This window comes from Mustela erminea, chromosome 1 (genome assembly GCF_009829155.1).
Source record: "Mustela erminea isolate mMusErm1 chromosome 1, mMusErm1.Pri, whole genome shotgun sequence".
Lineage (NCBI taxonomy): Eukaryota > Metazoa > Chordata > Mammalia > Carnivora > Mustelidae > Mustela > Mustela erminea.
In genome coordinates this window covers 118,117,279-118,140,207 of record NC_045614.1, presented here as the reverse complement: position 1 = coordinate 118,140,207, position 22,929 = coordinate 118,117,279, and the positions used below count along the sequence as shown (strand labels likewise).

At 36.6% G+C, this 22,929-nt stretch overlaps 1 protein-coding gene across 1 annotated transcript in view; it reads left to right on the top strand.

The window, feature by feature from the left end:
• ACTL6A (actin like 6A) overlaps window positions 1–22,618 on the top strand; it is a 28,741-nt gene extending 6,123 nt beyond the window's left edge. The window contains exons 2-14 of the mRNA XM_032340216.1: window positions 2,676–2,752; window positions 2,952–3,126; window positions 5,581–5,681; window positions 6,673–6,770; window positions 12,834–12,928; window positions 13,229–13,335; window positions 13,430–13,519; window positions 14,870–14,931; window positions 15,222–15,336; window positions 15,486–15,566; window positions 17,872–17,967; window positions 20,511–20,597; window positions 22,142–22,618. Of these exons, the coding sequence (XP_032196107.1) occupies window positions 2,676–2,752; window positions 2,952–3,126; window positions 5,581–5,681; window positions 6,673–6,770; window positions 12,834–12,928; window positions 13,229–13,335; window positions 13,430–13,519; window positions 14,870–14,931; window positions 15,222–15,336; window positions 15,486–15,566; window positions 17,872–17,967; window positions 20,511–20,597; window positions 22,142–22,222 (1,265 nt within the window). The 3' untranslated portion in view covers window positions 22,223–22,618. The remainder of the gene's footprint in view (window positions 1–2,675; window positions 2,753–2,951; window positions 3,127–5,580; window positions 5,682–6,672; window positions 6,771–12,833; window positions 12,929–13,228; window positions 13,336–13,429; window positions 13,520–14,869; window positions 14,932–15,221; window positions 15,337–15,485; window positions 15,567–17,871; window positions 17,968–20,510; window positions 20,598–22,141) is intronic.
• The last annotated feature ends 311 nt before the right edge of the window (window positions 22,619–22,929 follow it).

Genomic DNA, 22,929 nt, shown 5'->3' with positions numbered 1-22,929 from the left:
AGATACTAGGAGTTAAGACTTCAACATAGGAATTTTAGGGAAAAACAATTCAGCCCAGAGCTTTGTGAAAGAGGTCCATGATAAGAAAAGGTTAAGAGCCCTGTCGTAGGACAAAAGATTGATCCTTGAGAAAGGTAATTCATTTGTTTAGTTAGGATAGTTCTTTAGCGAGTATTCTGATTAGTCAGTGTTAACGTTTCTTAATTCATATTCATTGGGTAACTTTACTCTTTGTTCCTGAATGTACAGCTATGGTGATAACAAATGCACCCCTACTTTCAGACAAAATTATTTGGATCAGAGGGTTGTATAGAGAATGGAATTACTTTGTGAAACATAGTAAGTGCAGAAACCTCCTTTCAAATTAGAAGTAAAAATAGGTAGCTCTTCAGTTTATTTGAATAAAAATGAGATCATTATTCTGTAAGGACACCATCTCTAAACTACGAATATCTGTATAACCACTGATTTTTCTTTATTTTAAAACTTAATTTTTAGTACTTCAGACATACTAAAAATGTGTAAGTTTATGTGTGATAAATAGATGTAGTATTTTACTGTATTTGCCTGAGATATTTTAAGAAGTAGAACGTTATTGATATAGAGTCCCCTCCTCTCCCTCCATAGAAGAAGCCATAGAACTGAAGTTGTAGGCAACATTCCCAGACCCCATACAGATTTTATGCTTTTACTCAGTTTATGTGTCCATAATGAATTAAATAGTATGATAACGTTTGTGTGTGTGTGTGTGTGTGTGTGTGTGTGTATTAACTAGCTGTTCAAACTAACCATTTTTTGGAGATTTATCCGTATTAATATATGTAGATCTAGACCATTCATTTTACCTGCTGTATAATATTTCATGGTGTGAATAAATTATAGTTTATCTGTCTCCATTCTGAGAGACTATTAGATTATTTCTATTTTTTCCTGTGACGAGCGGTGTGATGATGATAATGGTAATAGTGGCTACCACCTGCTGTGATTATTATGTGCAGGTACTGTTCCAGGTGATTACATGCATTATAGCATTTAACATGTTTAATTATTCAAGCATTCTGTGAGATAGGAACTATTATTATGCACATTTACATATGAGAAAACTGAGGCAGAGAAGTTAGAAATCACCCAAGGTCACATAGCTAGTAAACATTCTAAAATGTGTCTCCTTTTGGTATGTGTGTGAGAGTTTTCTCTAGAGAAGATAAAAGTGTAATGTGTATGCACATTTTAAACTTTAATGCATATGACTGAATTGTACATTGTGGTCTTACCAGTTTACAGCTTTTATAAGCAAATGTGTAGGAGCTCTTCTTTGCCTACATCTTTGACAACACTCAATCTTATCAGGTGGATTTTGCCAATTTAATGGAGATAAATAATAGTTCTTTATACTTTTTAAGGATTGAAAAAAATTCTTTTTTTTTTTTTTAAATTTTATTTATTTATTTGAGAGAGAGCATGAGAGGAGAGAAGGTCAGAGGGAGACGCAGACGCCCCATGGAGCTGGGAGCCTGATGTGGGACTCGATCCCGGGACTCCAAGATCATGACCCGAGCGGAAGGCAGTTCCTTAACCCACTAAGCCACCCAGGCGGCCCCAGGATTGAAAAAAATTCTTACTTGAACAATTAGTGTCTGGAAAATCCAGGTGTTTTGTTTTTGGAGGCATGCTGTTTTGGGTGAAATATTTTTAAAGTATAATTAAAGGCTATTCTCTGGATATGAATGTGAAAAAAAAAATTACCAGCTTTCTTCCTCAGCATTAAACTTTATTAAAAATCTTTGAAATGTGCAAACTTTGATAACTTCATTTTCATGATTTTTACTTGGTCTGTATAATTACATCTTAAACTCTTATTCTTCGGAGTCCCTCTTTTTCTTGGAGTTTTGCTAAGTTTCTTCTCTAATTGCATGGGATGTAATTTCCCTTAATATCTGAAAAAATGGTACCTAAGTATATCTTCCCTTTGCCCCTCCAGATCTACTTTCCACCCATTCATCCTCTTTGTGCCTGGAAAGGCTGATCGTATTTCCTACTTTATGCCTCTTGTCCTGGTAGAACTATTAATAGGGAGCCCTTTTCGCACTCAGAAGTGGCCCAATTTGGGTGATAAACCGTGAGATGACGTGAGCCGATGGAGAGTGGGGGAGAGAGAGGTTGGCATATTTATTAGCCTGGTTCCATCCCCTCAGGGTTAGCCATGGCTCAATGCATTCCTCAACTGAAGTCACAGCTCCTTGTCAGGTAGCCCTCCAAACACAACTCTCTCTGGGTTCTGGTAACAGTTCTTCTCCATGTTTCTTCAGTTCTAAGGGTGGTATTATTAGTGCTAGGGTACCATACTATCCCTTTTGATTTTCCTGTATTATCCCCACATCTTTGTAACTAGCCCTTTTGAGAAGTAAGGTCTTGCAAATTACCCAATTTTAGTGTACTGTCTCATTGCTGATTGAACTTATACTGATACAATTATGACTTGTTATATTTTAACTAAATGAATCTTTAAGATGTATTTAAAACTAGGTTCAAGCTAGTAATAATATGAATGTAATACCTGCTTTAATTTGTAATAGAGGTTTCATATACTTTCTCATTTTAAGCACATTAAGTGCTCTTAATTTTCATATGATACCTGTAGGTTGTTAATGTTAATTATCCTTTCATCTTTTCAGATGAAGTTGGAGCTCTTGTTTTTGATATTGGATCCTACACTGTGAGAGCTGGTTATGCTGGTGAAGACTGTCCCAAAGTAAGTGTAGTATTAGTTAATTGGATATGAAAAGGCCATTTATGTAGAATTAAATTCATGCAGAAATTCTGACTCAATTACAGTAAAAGACTTTAGTTGGAAAAAAATGACTACTTGATAAAAGCAGGTAAAACTGATTTCAAAAAAAAAAAAAAAAAAGCAGGTAAAACTTGTATTATCATGTTCTTGACTCTTGCAGGTGGATTTCCCCACAGCTATTGGTATGGTGGTAGAAAGAGATGATGGAAGCACCCTGATGGAAATCGACGGCGATAAAGGCAAACAGGGTGGCCCCACCTATTATATAGATACTAATGCCCTGCGTGTTCCCAGGGAGAATACGGAGGCCATTTCACCACTAAAAAATGGGATGGGTACGATCTTTGCTTCTGTGGATTTGATTTATAGAATATACATGCTGTGTTTTAGACATAAAACTTGTAAGTTGACTATCGGTTATTTTATTACTTTTATTCCACAAACTGATGTTCCGGCACCAAGAATACAAAGAGGCATCAAGCATGTTCCTCTTCCTTAAGAGACTCGTAGGGTAGATAGATATAAATATACAATAAATATACAAATATTTGTATATTTCTATAGTTATGTTTGATAAGCAGTGGGATTAGAAAGGAGGGGTATTTAACTCTGTCATTGGGGGTCAGTAATGGTTTTCATAAAGGAGGTAACGTTTGTATTGGATCTTGATCAATAAATAAAGATGAGCCTGACTGGAAGGCTGGCATATGTAAAGGGGTGGGGCTGTGGAAAAAGCCTACCTGTTTAGAAAGATCATCAATTAAGTATAGCTGTAACAGTGGATGCATTAGGACCAGTTGCAGGAAAGGTGAGCATGGAGCAGTAATAATAAGGCTTGTAAACCATGCCAAGGGTGTATTAAGCTGGCAGCTCTGAAAGGTAACCCCAAAGGAGTTTAAACAGAGGTGTGAAATATTCATACCTGCCAGCTGGAGAGATTGTAAAAGCAGTATGTAGGCTAGATTGGAAGGTGTTAATAGAAACAGGAGGATCAGGTAGGGAGGTGAGAATTCAGATGAAAAGTGAAGAGGGTTGAAATATTATCCCTGATGGTGGAGATCCTGAGGTGGCTTTGAGAGATATCAAAGAGGTGAAAAGAGATGAGTTGAAAAAGTTTCTTCAATTTTTGATGGAAGTGATTGGGTACCATTCGTTGAAGTAGGATAGAATGGGAAGGAGCAAGTTTTACAGTCTTAACAGACAAGTATATTACATGAGATCACTTTTAGGTTCATTTATTCACGAGAAGGACTCACAGGACTCAGCATATAGTTGTATTCATGGCTAAGATTTATTACATTGAGAGGATACAAAGCAAAATAGATAAGGACATCAAGTGAAGTCCAGAGGAAACCAGTGCAAACTTCTCAGTCTTCTCACAATGGAGTCAGGGAGGATGTACTTAATTCCTCTAGTGATGAGATGTAACATGTGTGTTGTCTACCAGAGGAGCTCATTGGAGACGATTTTTACTGTGGTGGTCACATAGGGACCCTGCGCCTTGCATGTACTAAAATCCAAGGCTCCCAGAGGGAAAGAAGGTGTTTAGCATAAACGACATTGTACAAACAGTTTAGGCACAATGAACTAATCTTATTATTTAGGGGAAATTTTATATCAGTGTAGGGAACTGGTTGTCAGTCAAATTCCCAGATACCACTGGGGATCAGCCTTGCAAACAGGTGTTTTTCTGTACAGAGTGTAAATGAGTTTGTTACTGCGTTCAAAGTATTTGAATATAGGTGCTGTTAGAGCAAGTGGGTGAGGAAAATTTTAAGACATGGAGTTGCATTATATTAGCCAGAAAGAATGTGAGATTTGAGACACGGGTTGAGGATGGGGTTCCTTGTCAGAACTTGTTCTGTATTTAACAGAAGAGAAGAAAAGGTGCCCCTGAAGGAGGAATAGTTCGGGATGTAGGAGAATTAATATTCAGCAGAATGCCAAGGGGAAGAACAAGTTCTGGAAGCATGGAAGTGATTAATTCTCATTCTCAGCTGTGACATTGAGATTTACACTAAGAAGGGAAGAGAAAAGTTACAGTGACTAACAAAGTTCATTTACCAAAACAAACAAAATCCTCCTACACCTGTGGGAGTATGTTGTACAAGTCATGCCATTCTTCTTTGGACAGTGGCAAAACAAATTTTTAAACTGGTGAGCAGTCAGTAGTGTCAGATAATGTTAAAAGAGGTCAAGTGATATTACAAATGGGAATTTTCTTCTGGATTTGTCTGTTAGAAGGTCATTAGTGACTTATGCAAGTACTTTTGATGGAATGTTTAGGTGAAAGCCAAATTAAGGCATATTAAATTCCCTGAGGGTTCTTTTTTTGTATCTTTTAATGTTTTTTCAAGTAGATTGTAAGCTTTTTGAATATCAGATCTAGATCATACCATTCTTTTGTATGTTCTCCTACCATTTAAATTGCATACTATGCCTCTAGTAAGTACTTACTGAATAATATTTTTTTGGTATTTTAGGTCTATTAGATACACCAATTACATTTGGGACAGGTCTACAGATTGTGATACTGTGGGGGCTGAAGGAAACAAAAAGAGTTTCCATATTCATAGAAAACAAAGATTATGTCTATATAAATACTGTATTACGGTTCTAATTTTAGTATATGAGCTGCCGAAGTGGCACTAAAGTACTATATTATGAAGTAAATCTATGAAATAAGTAGGTTCTGTTGTTAATGCTAAACTGTAGAAACAGTCTCTTAAAAGATTCTGTATTCATCTTCAACTAAGCATTGTTTTCAGGGTGTTAATCTTATATTGTAGTTGAAGACTGGGATAGTTTCCAGGCTATTTTGGATCATACCTACAAAATGCATGTCAAATCAGAAGCCAGCCTGCATCCTGTTCTCATGTCAGAAGCACCGGTAAGACAGACTTTGTTTTCTGAGTTTCTGTAGTTGTTTTTTAAACTCATTTGAAGAATGTTTTCTTTTTCTTTAAAGAGGCATAGAAGTTCATATTTTGAATTTTGAAAATTAGGGAAAGGGGATTAATTTTTACATACTATTATAATTTTTATTATCTCAGTAAGTAAAATATTCAGAGAACAATAACAAAGCACCCTAAATGGGGTTTGGTCCACCCCCACCACCAGGGATTTTTGTTGTTGTTGTTTTATTGTGCTGTGTTGGTCACTGTACTTTACATCATTAGTTTTTGATGTAGTGTTCCATGATTCATTGTTTGCGTATAATACCCAGTGCTCCATGCAGTCTGTGCCCTCCTTATTTTTCAGGGATTTGTTTAACATTTGACTTCCTTGGGCTGCTTCCCTTTGGGTTTATGAATTACCCCTGTGCTCCAGAGGCAGGGTGTATCTGCTTGTATACTCTGCTCTCCACGTGAGAAGTCCAATGTGGAACTAGGGCTGGAAATTACCAGACTGAAGTCTCTTGTGAAATAAATTTGGTACAGAGTCCAAAGAGCCTAGCAGGCTAGCTAACAATCATAAATTATCAACATTTTGTTACTGTTTTTAACCTAGTTTTGTTTAGGAGTACCAGCTCTAAGTAGGAAAATTTGGTGGTTTAAAATTACTAGATTCACTCTTAAGATTTAATAATACTTTATAAGAATCATGATTCTCTTGTACTTTGAAAAGTCTGTATAACTTGTAGAATTCATAGAAACAGACAGTTTTACTTTTTATTAAATGGTAAATTTTAATTGATTTTTACTAAATTTATTTACAAACAAAAATATATATTCTTATGAGGATTATTTTCTGTGGTACTCTATTCTATTTTTAATATTTATATCTTTGTTAATATAGTGCTATATTGAATCTTGAAATAAATCAACTTTTTAGTTTTTAAACAGTAAATAACTTGCATTTCTTTTTCCCCTCTTCTCAAGTGGAATACTAGAGCAAAGAGAGAGAAACTGACAGAATTAATGTTTGAACACTACAATATCCCTGCATTCTTCCTTTGCAAAACTGCAGTTTTGACAGCGTATCCTTTAAAGAGTAATACTCAGCTTTTCTTTCAAAGTAAATGTGGTGCCCTTAAAGGGAATGCCCCCAGCAGGAAGACATGAGCCAGTTCTTGCTTGTTCAAAAGTTTGGGTTTTTTTCCTCTCTCCTTAATTTTTGGCTGTCTTTTAGTATTTCTTATTGGAATAAATATGCCAGAAGTTATTAGAGGGAAATAAGAAAGAAATGCTCAAATCCTGCTTGTTATCAAGGTTTTTAAAACATTTGTTTTTAGAAGGGGAATGTGAATAGAGGGTAGTGTTTAAGCCAGTTGGATTAAACAAGTTCAAAGATTGCCATTTTCTTTCTCTTCTCCCATTACCATAGAAAAGTGGAAATTAGCTGTAAGTTCACTTAAGATTTAATCATCAATTTAAAAAAAAAAATCACCAAATATTTATTGTAGACATGTTAAGGGACAGACCAGGAAATATTATGTCCTTATCTCAAAGAATTTGTAATGTAATATTCTTGTTAAAAGGTAAGTAACAGACTTATATAGTATTTTAAGGGATGCCGGTGGCTCTGTTGGTAAAGTGTCTGCCTTCAGCTTGGGTCATGATGGCAGGATCCTGGGATCGAGTCCCCGGGTAGTTTCCTTGCTCAGCAGCTCCCTGAGCTGCCTGCCACTCCCCCTCTTTGTGCACATGTGCTCTCACTCTCTTACAAATAAATAAAATCTTAAAAAAAAAAAAAAGTACTTCAAAATAACTGGCAAAAGTCATGAAGAAGTACACATTAATTTGATTTTTTCGTATAATAATGGTGGAAGTTCATCAGAGGAAAATAATAGCTTGACAAATCTTTATGAAGAGATTTAAAGGGGTTCCTGGGTGGCCAGTCAGTTAAGCATCTGCCTTCGGCTCAGGTCCTGACCTCAGGGTCCTGGGATCGAGCCTTGAGTCAAGCTTCCTGCTCTGTGGGGAGTCTGCCTGCTGCTCTGCCTGCTTGTGCTCCCTCTCCCTCTCTGTCAAATAAATAAATAAAAATCTTAAAAAAAAAATCTTTATAAAGAAAATAGAATTTATTTGTATGATATAGGGGAAGGAGCCTTGTATTTAGGGTTTAATTTGATATGCTTACAGACTGTGTGATTTTGAATTAAGTACTTAAAACCTAGCTTTACTGGGGCGCCTGGGTGGCTCAGTGGGTTAAGCCACTGCCTTCGGCTCAGGTCATGATCTCAGGGTCCTGGGATTGAGTCCCGCATCGGGCTCTCTGCTCAGCAGGGAGCCTGCTTCCCTCTCTCTCTCTGCCTGCCTCTCCGTCTACTTGTGATTTCTCTGTCAAATAAATAAATAAAATCTTTAAAAAAATGCAAACTATTTTAAAAAAAAGAAACAAAAAAACCTAGCTTCACTTTTTACTCACTTATGCTGTGTACCTCCCTGGATTGCTGTAATAGTCAAGTAAATTCTACATATGTATGAGAATCACTGTGGTAATCTAACGTTGTCTGTAATTGTGTGTTTTGGAGATGATTTTAGCAAAAGTGTGGAGGTAGGAAGTATAAGTGCTTTCTAGTGACTTAGTTTATAGTTGAATTTCTGTTAGACTTCAGAAGGAGTTGTGGAAATAGGTTTGGGTCAAACTGTACGTACCTTGCCTGTCAGATTTTAAAAATTTGAACTTTAGACTCTAGTGTACCATTGCAGGTTTTTGAGTAGAACATAGAGAATGCTAGCTAGCACTGTGTGCATTATTTCACTTAATACTCATAATAACTCTCTCAGGAATGTGGCCGAAGTAAGCAAACTAGTTCAAGTCCATAGTTTGAAAGTGGCTTTACTGAATTTGAACTTAGGTCTGTTTGGCTGTTTCCTTGCAAGGAGTATGTAAACAGAATCGGGCGTTGTTCTATTTTTTAACCTTTTATTATGGAAAATTTCTAATACAGAAGAGTATAGAATGTCATATTGAACCTCCATGTGCCTATCGCACAGTTCAATTTTCAAAACATAGCTAACTTGTAGTAGTTAAAACCCTTGCCTCTCCCCCTCGCACTATGATTTTGAAGTAAATCCCAGATTTGATAAAATTTTATCCATAGAAACTTTGGCATGTATCTCTAAAAGATTTTACCATGCATCTCAAGACAAAAAAAGGAAGTAATAACAACTTCTTAAAAAAACAGTATAGGGTAGGGGCACCTGGGTGGCTCAGTGGTTTAAAACCTCTGCCTTGGGCTCAGGTCACGACCTCAGGGTCCTGGGATTGAGCCCTGTATCAGGCTCTCTGTATATCAATAAAATTTTTAAAAATCAAAACAAAACTGTGTGGTATATATAAGTCAGGACCCAAACAAGATCACACATTGTATTTCTTTGGTATGTCTCTTAGGTCTCTTTTAATCTGTAGGTTCTACTCCCCTGACCCTTTTTTTCCCTTGTAATTTGTCTGTTAAGGAAGTAGATTGTCATGTAGAATTTCCTACATTTCTGGATTTAGATGATTGGTGTCCTTTTACTTTGTTTTTCCAGCCAGTGGATCTCAACCTTTTACATCCACAGCTTTTACTTAGTGGCAGATTGTATTTGGTGGGGTTTACCATATTGGAAATTAAAATAGAAACCAAAAAATTAGATTTCTTAGTCCAAGTAAATTAATAATAAGTCATAATATATTTTAATGAAAATCAACATTTCTAAAACCAAAAAAATTGAGAAGAGTGGAATTATTTTACATTTTTTCAAATCTCTTTAACATCAGGCTTAGTAACAGACATTGGATTCCCATATCTGTCTTTTGCGTTCAGTCTGTTTTGTATCATACATGACGTGGTCTCTGGAAAAGTCGCATATATACACTTATGAGAGAATGAGAGTGAAAAGGGCAGTTATGTTATTTAACATCTTAGTATTATTCTAAAAATTGTTTTGACCTCAAAGATTATGTATGGCTTTAGGACTCCTTTACACTTTAAAGAGTTTCTGAGGACTGTAAAGATTTTGTTTATGTGGGTTGTATGTCAGGATTACTGTGAGAAATTAAAACTAAGAATTGTTCTGGGGCTCCTGGGTGGCTCAGTGGGTTAAAGCCTCTGCTTTCGGCTCAGGTCATGATCCCAGGGTCCTGGGATCGAGCTCCCCGCACCCCCCTGCCCCCGCCTCTCTGCCTACTTGTGATCTCTGTCTGTCAAATAAATAAATAAAAATCTTGGGAAAAAAAAAATAGGTGTTAGATTAAAAAAAAAAAAAAGAAAGAAAAAAACTAAGAATTGTTCTGTTTTTTAAAAACATTTTTATTTGTGAGAATGAGCATATGTGTGAGGTGGGGGAGTGGCAGGGGGAGTGGGAAAAGCAAATTCCCAGCTAAGCTCTGAGCCTGATGTGTGTGGGGCTCTATCTTATGAACCCCAGATCATGACCTTAGCAAAAACCAAGAGTCAGATGCTCAACTGACTGAGCTACACAGGCACCACAACTGAAAATTGTTTTAGCATTTATTAACTTAAAAATGACCAAAAAAGACCCATTTAGGTTAACATAAATAACATTTTTATGAAAAAATATATTTTCCAAAACAAAAATATTAGAAGGGTGGCATTATTTTATCTGATTTAATTGATAGCTGGATTCTCATATCTGCCAACCTCAGGCTCTGCCCTCTTGACACCTCAAGCTAGTAAAGAGGGCCTTCTGTCCAAGCTGCACACTGTTGGAGAATGCAGTTAGCTAAAAATGTAGGAAAATCAGAGAGCTCCTAGGTGCTGCTCTTTGAAGAGTGGATTACTCTTTGTTCTCTCTGTTTTTGTTGGGCCCCCTGAAGTTCTGCCCTTGAAGAGTTTAGCAGTCAGTCAGAGATGTGGGTACGTTTTATACTCTGATTTTGGGTTTGATCCCTTCTGTAGTTCTCTGACTTCTAGGGTTTCTGCCTTACCTGTCTAGCTTTTCTTCCAGCCCTGAACTCCTTTCTCTGTTCATTCAAGGTGGTAAAGTTGCAGTTTTCCACCATTGCTTTCCCAGTTGTAGCTGTGAGCTGGGGAGTACTTTCAGGCAAGGAAGCTACAAACTTTACCTTCTTACCCCTTCCAGTTGCAGTTTTATGAGAATAAATTTTGGCTGAATTGTGACTGCATTTAAACACTTTTCAGTATCTTAAAATGGACATCTAAGATAATTTGTCCAGATTTTGTTATTTATGAGAAGATCCATGTACCTTTATGCCACTTTTTAGTTTGGTATTACTGCATCTGTTGTTTTCTACTAACAGAGCATCAAATTAATGTTTATGTATGTAGTTGACCAGAGGTCAATAGAGTACCAGAATTAGCAAAGATAAATCACCAACCTGTCTTTCTGGCCATTGATCCTCATTGATTCTGATCATTCTTACACATTCCTTGGTTTTCTGCCCTTGGCCCTTCATTTCTCTTGACATGCTCTTTCTGGTTTAAATTATCCATTTCCTTGACTTCAGATACCAGTTCTACACTAACAAGATCCAAATACGTATCTGTTTTGTATCCCAGATCTTTCTTGTGAGCCCCAGGCTGACATCCACCTGCCCTACTAGAACTTTTTGTATTAATTATCTGTTGAAGCACTTTAAATTATGTCCAAAGCTGAATTAATCTTCTCTCCCCTCAAATTTATTCTTTCTCTTTCTTTATATCTTCTTGCTCCCAGTTGCCCAGACTGGAAATCTCTCTCCCTCTCTCTCTCTCTTTTTTTTTTTTTTAAGATTTTATTTATTTATTTGTCAAGAGAGAGAACACAAACATGGGGAGCAGCAGGCAGAGCAGACAGAGGGAGAAGCGGGCTCCCCTCTGAGCAAGGACCCAGATGTGGGACTCCATCCCTGGATGCTGGGATCATGACCTGAGTCAAAAAAATCCGCTTAACTGACTTGAGTCACCCAGGCATCCCAAAATCTTTCTCTCTAACCCTTCAAATTTAGTTAGTCATCAAGACCTGTGTTTTTTCTTCCCCATGACCTCTCAGATCCATTGATTTCTCTCTCTCCACTGCCACTGCTTTTGGTGCAAGCTATTTCTGGGATTACTGCAACCCTTCCTCTTAACCTTGCCCACTCTTCTCACTGCCCCTCTAATAATCTTTAATTTCCAGGCTGTTTTAAGCTAGAATCATCTTCCACATTCTTGCAGGCTCTGTTGAACTACTTTGCACCCTGGCCTTACTGTATCCTCTTGCCGCCTGCATTTTCCACATATTCCTATATCTTCCCGTGTTTTCCTTGCTAGCTTACATTTATATTTCCCCAGGGTTGGTTAGGTGGTCTCTCCATTATACCCCAAGTGCACCCCAAGCTGTTCTTTTCACAGCATTACTGATCTCTACTAAACAAGATATTCAGGGCAAAGTCCGTTTCAGAGCACCTTCTTGTGCCTTCTGGGCTTGCGAATGCCAGGACCAGACTAACTATGGTTCCTTACTCAGTACCAGAATTAACACTAGGCATATAATAGGTGCTCACTAAATATTTGATGACCAAATGAATAGCCCAGCTCCTGCGTGTTGGTGTACGAGGTTGACGTGACACAGGCCCTTTGCAGCACAGAGCTGTGGAAGATGGGATCTGCCAGTATTTGTTGGCTGTTGAATCCACCTGGAATAGCTTTCCCATTGAGTTGTGGGAACTGCCACTTAGCTGCCACACTGCTACAATGATTTTTCTTTAACCTGTGTGGAGAACAGTTTTAGTTCCTAGCTCAAATGCCAAAGCCTCCTACCATTTTACTGAATTTCTGTAGATTTTGTTAAATATAAGTCCTTTCATCTGCTCCAAAGACTTGGAATGGTTGTGCTAATTTTGACCAGTTCGATAGGTATCTCTCTGGGATAAAGGTTTCCCTGACTTCCTTTCACCATCATTTTGGAAGTCCTACCTGATGTCATTTCTCTTTAAGCCAGATATTTGACACTAGTTTTCATCCCTGGATTAACTTTAACACATTTTAAGCCATAATATACTAATGTTTAAGAATGCCCTAATAAAAAAACTTTCCCTTTACAGTAAGCATTTACAATTAAATATATTTTGGGAGCCTTGATATTTTCTTTTCCTTAATGCTTTAAACTAGATTTGCTAATGGTCGTTCTACTGGGCTTATTTTGGACAGTGGAGCCACTCATACCACTGCAATTCCAGTTCACGATGGCTATGTTCTTCAGCAGGGTAAGTGGATTTAATGTGGGTATGCTGAGATGATGTTAGCTGTCATGAAGATGTGGATAACAGAGCAGTGAGTTGGACTATCAAGTCATATCAGTGTCCAAAAAATGTGTCTTTGTTAAGAGGTTTTAAAAAATCTTCATAATATGTATTTAAAACTGATGCATGGCTTCATTCATGCTTAAAGAGTTGGTTCAGATAATTCTACTTGAAAAAATTACTCATATATAAATACACAGAAGAATTTATCTCAAGGCACTTGGATTTCCTACTGTCTTAGCCTTGTTTAATCTGTTTTCATAGGCATTGTGAAATCCCCTCTTGCTGGAGACTTCATTACTATGCAATGCAGAGAACTCTTCCAAGAAATGAATATAGAACTGATTCCTCCGTATATGATTGCATCAAAAGTAAGGGATGCTTGAATTTTCTCTTTGGAATTTACCTCTAACTCCCTACCTCCTATGTTGTGAATGAACTCTAGCGCATGTTCTTCGTACTCAGGAAGCTGTTCGTGAAGGATCTCCAGCAAACTGGAAAAGAAAAGAGAAGTTGCCACAGGTTACAAGGTCTTGGCACAATTATATGTGTAATGTAAGTACCCTTATTCTCTTTTTAAAACTATTGTAGGCTATAAGTTTTTAATAGAGTAGTTTTTGAGCAGTTTGTATATATTAAATATTTAGAAAAATATTTTTTATTTTTTTAAGATTTTATTTGAGAGAGAGAGAGAGAGAGAGAGAGAGAGAGACGGCATGAGTGGGGGGGAGGGGCAGAGGGAGAAGCAGGCTCCCTCATGAGTGCAGGGCCCAATTGGGGGCTCACTCCCAGGACCCTGGGATCATGACCTGAGCCGAAGTTGGATTGTCAACTGTCTGAACCACCCAAGCACCCTGAGCACTTTATAGTTTTAATGGTACTTTACAAACAAAAATAATAGCTTATTTTGAGAGGGAAGGGGTGCTTTTCATATTTGTCAAACAAATTATCTCAACAAAATACTATATTCATTTGGATTACATTAAGACCTGGAAGGAACTTTGGTTTTGGAGTAAAAACAAATATTATGCTATTCTGTACCTTTTTTATCTAAGATAATTGTTTCAGTCTATAGAGAACTGAGTATGGCTCAATAATGTTCTCTTATTTAACATCAGTCAGCCATATTAAAAAAGTGTGTCATTATTCTAGTAAGGAGCCAGTAAGATTCTCTTTACCAAAAATCCCTCTCTGAACATACAACTTAAAGAAAGAGAGGTTAGTAAAACCTCTCACATCACAGACGTATATTCATTTCTAACATAAAAGGATATGAAAGTAATAATTTACTATGCCAGGGATGTCTCCTCTCTGATACCTTTTGTATCTAACGATAAAGATTTTTGTGGGTGTTCAGTAGACGGGAAAATTGTTGAGATGATTAACAATTTTGCGTAGATATTAGATTTTTTCCTTAGCAGCCTAGAGGTTGTATGTATTTTGTAGCATAATTTTAAAATATTTTACATAATGTGCAGTCATTAGAAATTATATAAGATGCCACATACGTGCACGTGTGTACTTGCCCAGATAACAAAATCTTGCTTCTAAGTCTAGGCTTATTTTTAAGGAAAAAACAAGTGTTCTGAAACCAGTTTTGTTACGCAGAACAGGTTCCTAATTGTTTTTATTTCATCATTTTTCCATAATTATTAATTTTTTAAAAATTATTGTTAATTTAAATGTGGTATAATATAGTTTCTAATGAAAATGTTTAGAATTGGGTTTCTTGATACTCTTGAGTCTTTGCTGGATAGACTTATACCCCTGAAATGACTTTGCCATCCAGGATCATGATCCAGTTTCATTAAGAAAAGTATTTTAAATACAATATTACAAAAGTATAGATTTCAGAGACAAATCTCCATAACCTTGTTTCTTAAAAACTTTTTTTTTAATCCATAGTGTGTTATCCAGGACTTTCAAGCTTCAGTACTTCAAGTATCAGATTCAACTTACGATGAACAGTATGTTTTCTTATCTACAAGATTTATAATAGCTCATTAAAACCTTCATCTTAATCTTCTAAACACTGAATACTTCATAAATGAGGAAAGAAATTGATTTGTTTAGTTAAAGAATTGTAGAATATGCATAACGGGTCTAAAGGTAAAAAGTTACGTTAAGAAACACTGACTAACATTATAAAAGAAAGATACTCTCACTCTGCTTTTTTACAAGTTGATAATTTCTTAGTTTATAATTTTGGGCAGGATTTTTTTTTTCTTTTGTTTAATGTTGTTTACTATGTTTTCAGAGTAGCTGCACAGATGCCAACTGTTCATTATGAATTCCCCAATGGGTACAATTGTGACTTCGGAGCAGAACGGTTAAAGATTCCTGAAGGATTATTTGACCCTTCCAATGTAAAGGTATGAAAGCTTTTTTCATAATTAGCTTGGCTTGTCCCATACACGTGAATATCTTGTTTAATTATAAAACCTAAGTAAGACTGACCAGATATTTTTGGGTGCGTTGTTTAAAGTTCTTCTGTTGACTACTCATTTTTGTTTTGTTTTAGGGCTTATCAGGAAATACTATGTTGGGAGTTAGTCACGTTGTCACTACAAGTGTTGGAATGTGTGATATTGATATCAGACCAGTAAGTGTCAGCCTTTTGCTTATGGTATAAAAGTATTTTTTAGGGTAAGGAAGTACCCCCTAGTTCAGTATTTAAGTTGTCAACATTGGCCATTGACTTTGAAATCCATTTTAGAATATGTAAAATTGTGAAATACTAGAAAAGGAAAAATGCCAAACTCTAGAGCTGTGGTGTCCAGCGTGGAAGCTACCAGCCACATATGACCATTTAAATTAAAATAAGTAAAAATTTAAAATTCCGTTTTTTAGAATATAGCTAATAGCTACATTTGACAGTGCAGATAGGGAACGTTTCTGTCATCACTGAAAGTTCTTTTGTTCTACCGACTGAGCCAGCCAGGTGCCTCTTGAAAGTTCTTTTGGACATTGCTCTTCTAGAGATTTCCTAAAACGTGACAAACCAAAATATATATTATTGGTGATTTTTCTTACATAATTTTGCTACTTTTATTGTTCAGGAAGGTATGGGTTTAAATTGTAACTTTTACATGGAGTTTAGAATGAACCTTCATATTTTTTGTGCTTTGCCAAGTTTTAAATAATAACTACATATTATATACATACTAATTATGAGATTGATTATATCTTATTTAAATCCTAGATTCAGGAATGCCTGGGTGGCTCAGTCAGTTACATGGCTGCCTTCAGCTTAGCAGGAGTCTGCTGCTCCTTCTGCCTTGCCCCACCCCCTGCTCATGCTCGCTCATGTGCTCTCCTTCTCAAATAAATAAATAAAATCTTAAAAACAAAACAAAACAAAACACAAAACCCCTAGATTCAGTTTGTACCCTACATACTGCCTTAAAAATTGTTTGAGTTAACTCATTAGCTTAGAGCACAGTGCTGATAGCTAGGGATGTATAAGAAACATGTTCAAAAGAGACTTTTGGGCGGCTATGAAAAAAATATTCTTTATTTATGTAGCAGGCATTTGCTGCTTCTAGGACAAAAGTGAGGTAAGAATGGAATTTTCTAGCACAAACTCAAGACTACTTTAGGAGAAGGCAATTGAGTTGAATTATACTTACTGTAAGAGTGTGATAACTTTTTGTTTTTAGTGAGATACCTCCCTTAGTTAATGTTTACATTGATTACAGAGGACATAATTTTTCTATATTCCATTTTATCTTTTAAAAGTTAGATGATTTAGATATTTGGAATAAATTTTTAAAGTAGGAACTTAGCCACTAAAAAAGCATACAGGCTGACATGTATGTAAACTAATGGAATTCAAATAAAAACTTCAGAAAAAGGCAGGCTGACATTTAGCTTTCTGATACATACAGGCAAATTAGAGTTAAGTATACTCCATGTAAGTAGGGGCTTATTTTTATTTGGGGGAGGAATCAGCATGTTGATTTTGAAAAAGTTTCCCGTGTGGTTCTGATGCATACCCCTCCAAGAGAAAGGTAGCAGTCATTTTGGCCAGGGATGTTATGATTATGCATTGTCCATCATAATCATTAAATAATCTTTATTGTCTAATTTTAAATACTATAACTTCTAGCTGAGCATTCTAAGATGAAGGTATAAAATAAACCTCTAAATACTGGCAGCTTTCTGCCAAAAAATTATGTTTGGGTTTTAGTTTTAGAATAATTGCTTGAGGTTAGTGGTTCTTAAACTTTAAATGCACATGAAATCATCTGGATTATTTTTTCTTTTTTTTTTGAGGAAGAGCGGGAGCACATGAGTGGGAGCAGGGGCAGAGGGAGAGAATCTTCGAGCAGACTTCCCACTGAGGGCAGAGCCCCTGATGCAGGATTTGATCCCATAAGCCATGAGGTCATGACAGGAGCCAAAACTAAGAGTTGGACACTCAACTGACTTAGCCACCCAGGGGCCCCCAAAATCATCTTGAGTTTTAAGCAAACAAAACCTTTGCCTGTGCCCCATCCCCAGATTTTTATTTAATTGCTTCTGGCATTGTGTTTTATAAATTCCCTAAATGAACTGAATGTGCAGTGAGGATTGAGAACCACTGGATTAAGGTACGAGGTGTATATAGAAGTAAAAAAATTTAGAAAGAAAGGGAAAATTGTAGAGGATGATGTAGTTTTAGTTGTAGTTGTATTTAAAACTGTTGAAGAAAGGGGCATCTGGGTGGCTCAGTCAGTTAAGCATCTGCCTTAAGCTCAGGTCATGATCTCAGGGTCCTGGGATTGAGCCCATTGAGCTCTCTGCTCAGCGGGGAGCCTGCTTCTCCCTCTCCCTCTGTGCTCTCTCACTTAAATAAAATAAATAAAATCTTTTAAAAAAACAAACTGTTGGAAACATTTGGAACTAATTTTTTTTTTTTATCCTAGGGTCTCTATGGAAGTGTTATAGTGGCAGGAGGAAACACGCTAATACAGAGCTTTACTGACAGGTTGAATAGAGAGCTCTCTCAGAAAACTCCACCAGTAAGTTTTGTTTGTTCTTTAGTGGTATTCTTCAGTCATGTGTGTCCTCATCACTGCTGTCATCTTATAGATAAGGTTTTTCAGTAGTAGATTGATATTTTTGTGGGTGCCTAATACAGTATAATAGCCCTTGTTAATAAAATTTTCATAGGTGACATCTTTTCCTAGATGACTCTTGTACTTGAATCTTTTATTCATTGATTCCACATTTAAGTATCTATAGTCTGCTAGGCACTGGGGATATAAACTATAGTTCCTACCCTCTAAGGGCTCAGTCTGCTAGCAGGAGTGGACGTGCATAAAGACTATAACATGCTAAGTGGTTTTAGTAGGTCATGAACCAGGCACTCTGGGGGACACTGTAGAGCAGGCACTTAAGTCCCTTATGAATAAACTGAATGTAGTTCATCTGGTTGGTAATTTATGGAAGGACGTCTAGGTTGAGGGAATGTGATGTGCAAACTATTGAAGGGAAGATGGCATATTCCAGTATTTCAACATAGCTGGCTTAGTCTGTGCAGAAGTGGGAAGAGTGATGTGGCTGGGAAGATGGATGGTATATTAATTTCCTTGGGCTGCCCTAACAAACTGCCACAAACTAAACTTGGTGGCTTATCACAACAGGAATTTCTTCTCTCTTCTGGAAACTCAAAGTCTGAAATCAACATATCAGCAGGCCCTGCTCTCTCTGAAATGTACAGATGAGAATTCTTCTTTTCCTTCTTCTTAGCATCTGACGGTTTGCCAGGAATCCTTTGGGGATCACTGGTTGCAGCTCCAACACTTCAGTCTGTCTCCATTGTCATAGAGCAATCCTCTCTTATGGGTCTGTTCTCTTCATTTTAAAAACTCTTGTCCTGTTGGATTAAGGGCCTACTCTCTTCTAATATGACCTTATCTTAATTTGCACCCTAATTACACTTGGAAAGAACCTATTTCTAAATTAGGTAACATTCACAGGTACCAGGGATTAGAATTCTACTTCAACATCTCTCTTTGGGGGACACAATTCCACCCACACAGATAGGTACCAGGTCTTGTTGCTTATTAAGTAGTGAACTTCTGGGATAAAATCCGGCAGAGGACTACAGAGCTCTTGTGTTTGTTTTAAAAAGATCACTGGGTACATTGTGACAACTTAAAAAGGATTTTAAAAGGCAGAAGGTTTGGGGGGAAGGTTTGGGGAGAAGGTCTGGTACACACGGATAACAGATTAGTAGTCCTAATTTTAGATTTTAAAACTTTCTCAAGTATCTTTTGTATGTTACTCTGTACTAGTTATTTCATTAAAAAAACTTACTAAGGGTTACATGGGCCCTAATTGTATCTATAGAATTTGTATATTTGGTAATCTTATTTGTTTCTCATATAAAGAAACATTTTACTTACAGCACATTTTTAGAATTGTTATTTAATTTGTTATATTGTTATTTAAATATTGATCCAGGCATAGGATTGACACCTGACTTGTATTTACTACATTCTTAAAGATAGTCTGATCTGGAAAAGACCTTAACTATAGTACTAATCATTAGATGTTATAGGAAGTCCCAAAATAATGAATATGTAGACCTGGGCTCTCCAAGGTCTGGTCAAGAGCAGTTAGGTATTATCCTTGTCATTTAGGAGGCAATTAAAAATCAGTGTAACAACAAAATTCATTGCAATAAATATCAACTAGTTCCTCACGTAAAAATATCCATGTTCATCCCTCCTACTCCCAGCACCCACCCCCTTCTGTAGTACATACTCCACTCCCAAAACATACATACTTATTCACGGTGAGAAAGACTCAAGCTATGTGTTCATATAAAATAATAGGGAAGTATCAACAATTTGAGAACTATCCCCAGAAACAAAGTCCTAAGTAGGGGAAAACTCTCGATATAGGGAGGTAAGGACGATACTGAGCCATAAACTGTGTTTATTAAGAGTTCAAAAATAAACACTGATTTGGGAGGAAATCAGTATGAATTAAAAACTTAGCCAGAGTGCTCGCTTTGGCAGCACATATACTGAAAATTTAACCTGAAATCTGATGTCTGCATTTTGGTTTGGAAGTTGGAGGGGAGGGGATGTGGAGTTACCTTAGGTAGGAGGGACAGTGTGAAGGCCTAAAAAAGTAGTAGCAAGCAAGTTGAGGAGGATTATAGAAAGGGTGGTAGCACGTTGGGATGATAATTAGATTTGGTGTTGGAAGAAATAAAATTTATGAAGCACTTAGCATAGTACGTGATTTACAGGTAAGTATTTAATATGTTTGCTATTCGAGAATATAAATTTTAAATGCTATACTTTTTATATGCAGTTTCTAAGGTTTATAGATATTATTAAATACTATACATTAAAAGCCACAATAAGAGTAGTTTAGTCAAAGTACTTTATATAATAATTCAGCCCATGCATACTATTAGCCTAGGTGTTCAAAATAATCATGTATAATTGGTGTTTTAAAGAGTCATTAGGCAGTCGTCAAAACTGAATTTTCTGAGTGGAGACATCTGTTTTGATTATACTAATATTTATTTTTCCCTCTGTTTTAGAGTATGCGGTTGAAATTGATTGCAAATAATACAACAGTAGAACGGAGGTTTAGTTCATGGATTGGTGGCTCAATTCTAGCATCTTTGGTTAGTAATTAAACTACTTTGAAAAATAGTCTTATTGAATGATATAACTTAAATGTACCAGTGAATATAGTAAATTTAGTAAAAAGACTTAGTGCATCCTTTATCTTTGTATTTTATAACTATCAAATGAATGAGTAGAGGACCTAATAATACCAGTTTCACATGTTCTAATTTAACAGAATGCTTCAGTGCCTTATCAGTGGCTATTTGTCAGCTAATTTCAATTTCCCTTCTCAAACAAAGGTGGGAATTTACTAACTTATGCCTCTTCTCATACTCCCACTGGCACTGGTCAAGACTTCTCTGTAGCACTTAAAATTAAGTCATCACCTCTTGGTGAAGTGGAGGAAATCAGGAGTTGGCTCTTGGGGCAGATGTGAAGTCATGGTGCTGGGTTTTGCTTAGACAGGTGATTACTATGAATTAAGAGAAAAAGTCCTTGTACTTTCTGCAACCCTAGACTCAGAATTTCCCTTTCACCTCAGAGCAGCCAACGTAAATGTCATGAAGTACTTATACTGACATTTTTAAGGTAGTAAGTGTCTACTTAATGTATTTGTTCTATTCGCAATCTTTTAATAGATCTTAGATTGGGGCACCTGGGTGGCTCAGTCGTTAAGCGTCTGCCTTTGGCCCAGGTCATGATCCTGGAATCCTGGGATTGAGCTCCGCATTGGGCTTTCCGCGTGGGAAGCCTGCTTCTCCCTCTCCAACTCCTGCTGTGTTCCCTCTCTTGCTGTGTCTCAGTTAAAAAAAAAAAATCTTAGATTGAAATGGAATACCATGTATGAATCCACTTGAATAGAGTCAGTCTTAAGGACTGAATTTGTCCTACTAATGTGTTTTTTTTACTAATGTAGCATAGGCTTCCTCCTTGGCTCATTTTCTTCCTTTCCTCCTTTTAGTGCCTGTGTACTATCATGTGTGTACTTGGAAAACTTTATCCTAGTCCTGATGGATGAGCACTTTCAAGATACAAATGCTGCCATTAGTCAAGTGCTAGGATAGCTCTTCAATTCTGTACTGGGATCAAGGCTTCAACAACAGTTTCTATTGTTGTCATAGGTTGGCAGCAAGCCATCATAGCTAAACCTCCAGTCTTCCTGTCACAGCCATTTTCTAAGGCCTCATGACAAGTGTGAATAGGAAGACTTAATATTCATTCTAAATAGTCTCTTTGGGTGTTCTGGAGGAGGGCTGTAATAGGGGAGTAATGGAAAACTACTTGGGGGAGGGGCTTAGAGGTTCTTTAAAGATTAAGAGTTGTGAAAAGATATTTAAAAAGTATCTTCCAGAGGCTCCTGGGTGGCTCAGTTGTTAAGCATCTGCCTTCGGCTCAGGTCATGATCCCAGGGTCCTGGGATAGAGTCCCATGTCAGGCTTCCTGCTCAGCAGGAAGCCTCCTTCTCCTTCTCACACTCCCCCTGCTTGTGTTCCCTCTCTGACTGTGTCTCTCTGTCAAATAAATACAATCTTTAAAAAAAAAAAAATTTTTTTCTAAAAAAAAAAAGGCACAATGTATAACCTTTCTTTCCATTTTACAGGGTACTTTTCAACAGATGTGGATTTCCAAACAAGAATATGAAGAAGGAGGGAAACAGTGTGTAGAAAGGAAATGCCCTTGAAAAGAGTTCCCAGAGCTCAGCCTTCCTGTTGTCACCTTAAGTTTCATAGCTTTAGTATACTCAGGAAAAGAATGACCATCTTTTGTAGAATGTTTATACATTTTTGCATATTTCAATTTCCACTTAAATTTTTTAAGGCTTTAACTGGCTCTATAAATTAAGATAAGTTTGTGCTTTCCTTGAAATGCACTTATTCTTATTACAAGCATTTTATAATTTTGTATAAATGTCTATTTTCTCTAAATATTTTGCTTTCAGTAAATGCTTTCCAACTGTTTAGTATGTTAATTACCAGTGATTAGTAGAATTGGTTTTTATTGACTAGTAAAACTTATTGCCTATGCTTTTTACCTTAGGCTTGCAAAATTAAATAAAAATTATTAGCCATTCCAGAAATACTTTTTTGGATTATTATTGTTATGACAACTACTTTAAGGACTAAATGTATTTGTCACGATTCTGAGTGAAAGTACTCTTCATTAACAGTAATATTCACACCCCCTTCATATGCTATTAACATAACAGTAAAATGTTACGTGAATTCCAAAATGACCTTACTTGCCTTTGCTGTAGCAGTTGACATCACTTTCCCACCTTAAGGTACAGGTGATGTTAATTAAACTCTGCTTAGATGTCAGAATTTCTAAAGTGGGTGTCTGAACTTTTGTACCTGATTTTTAAAAAAGTTTTGGCAGAAGCATGACCAC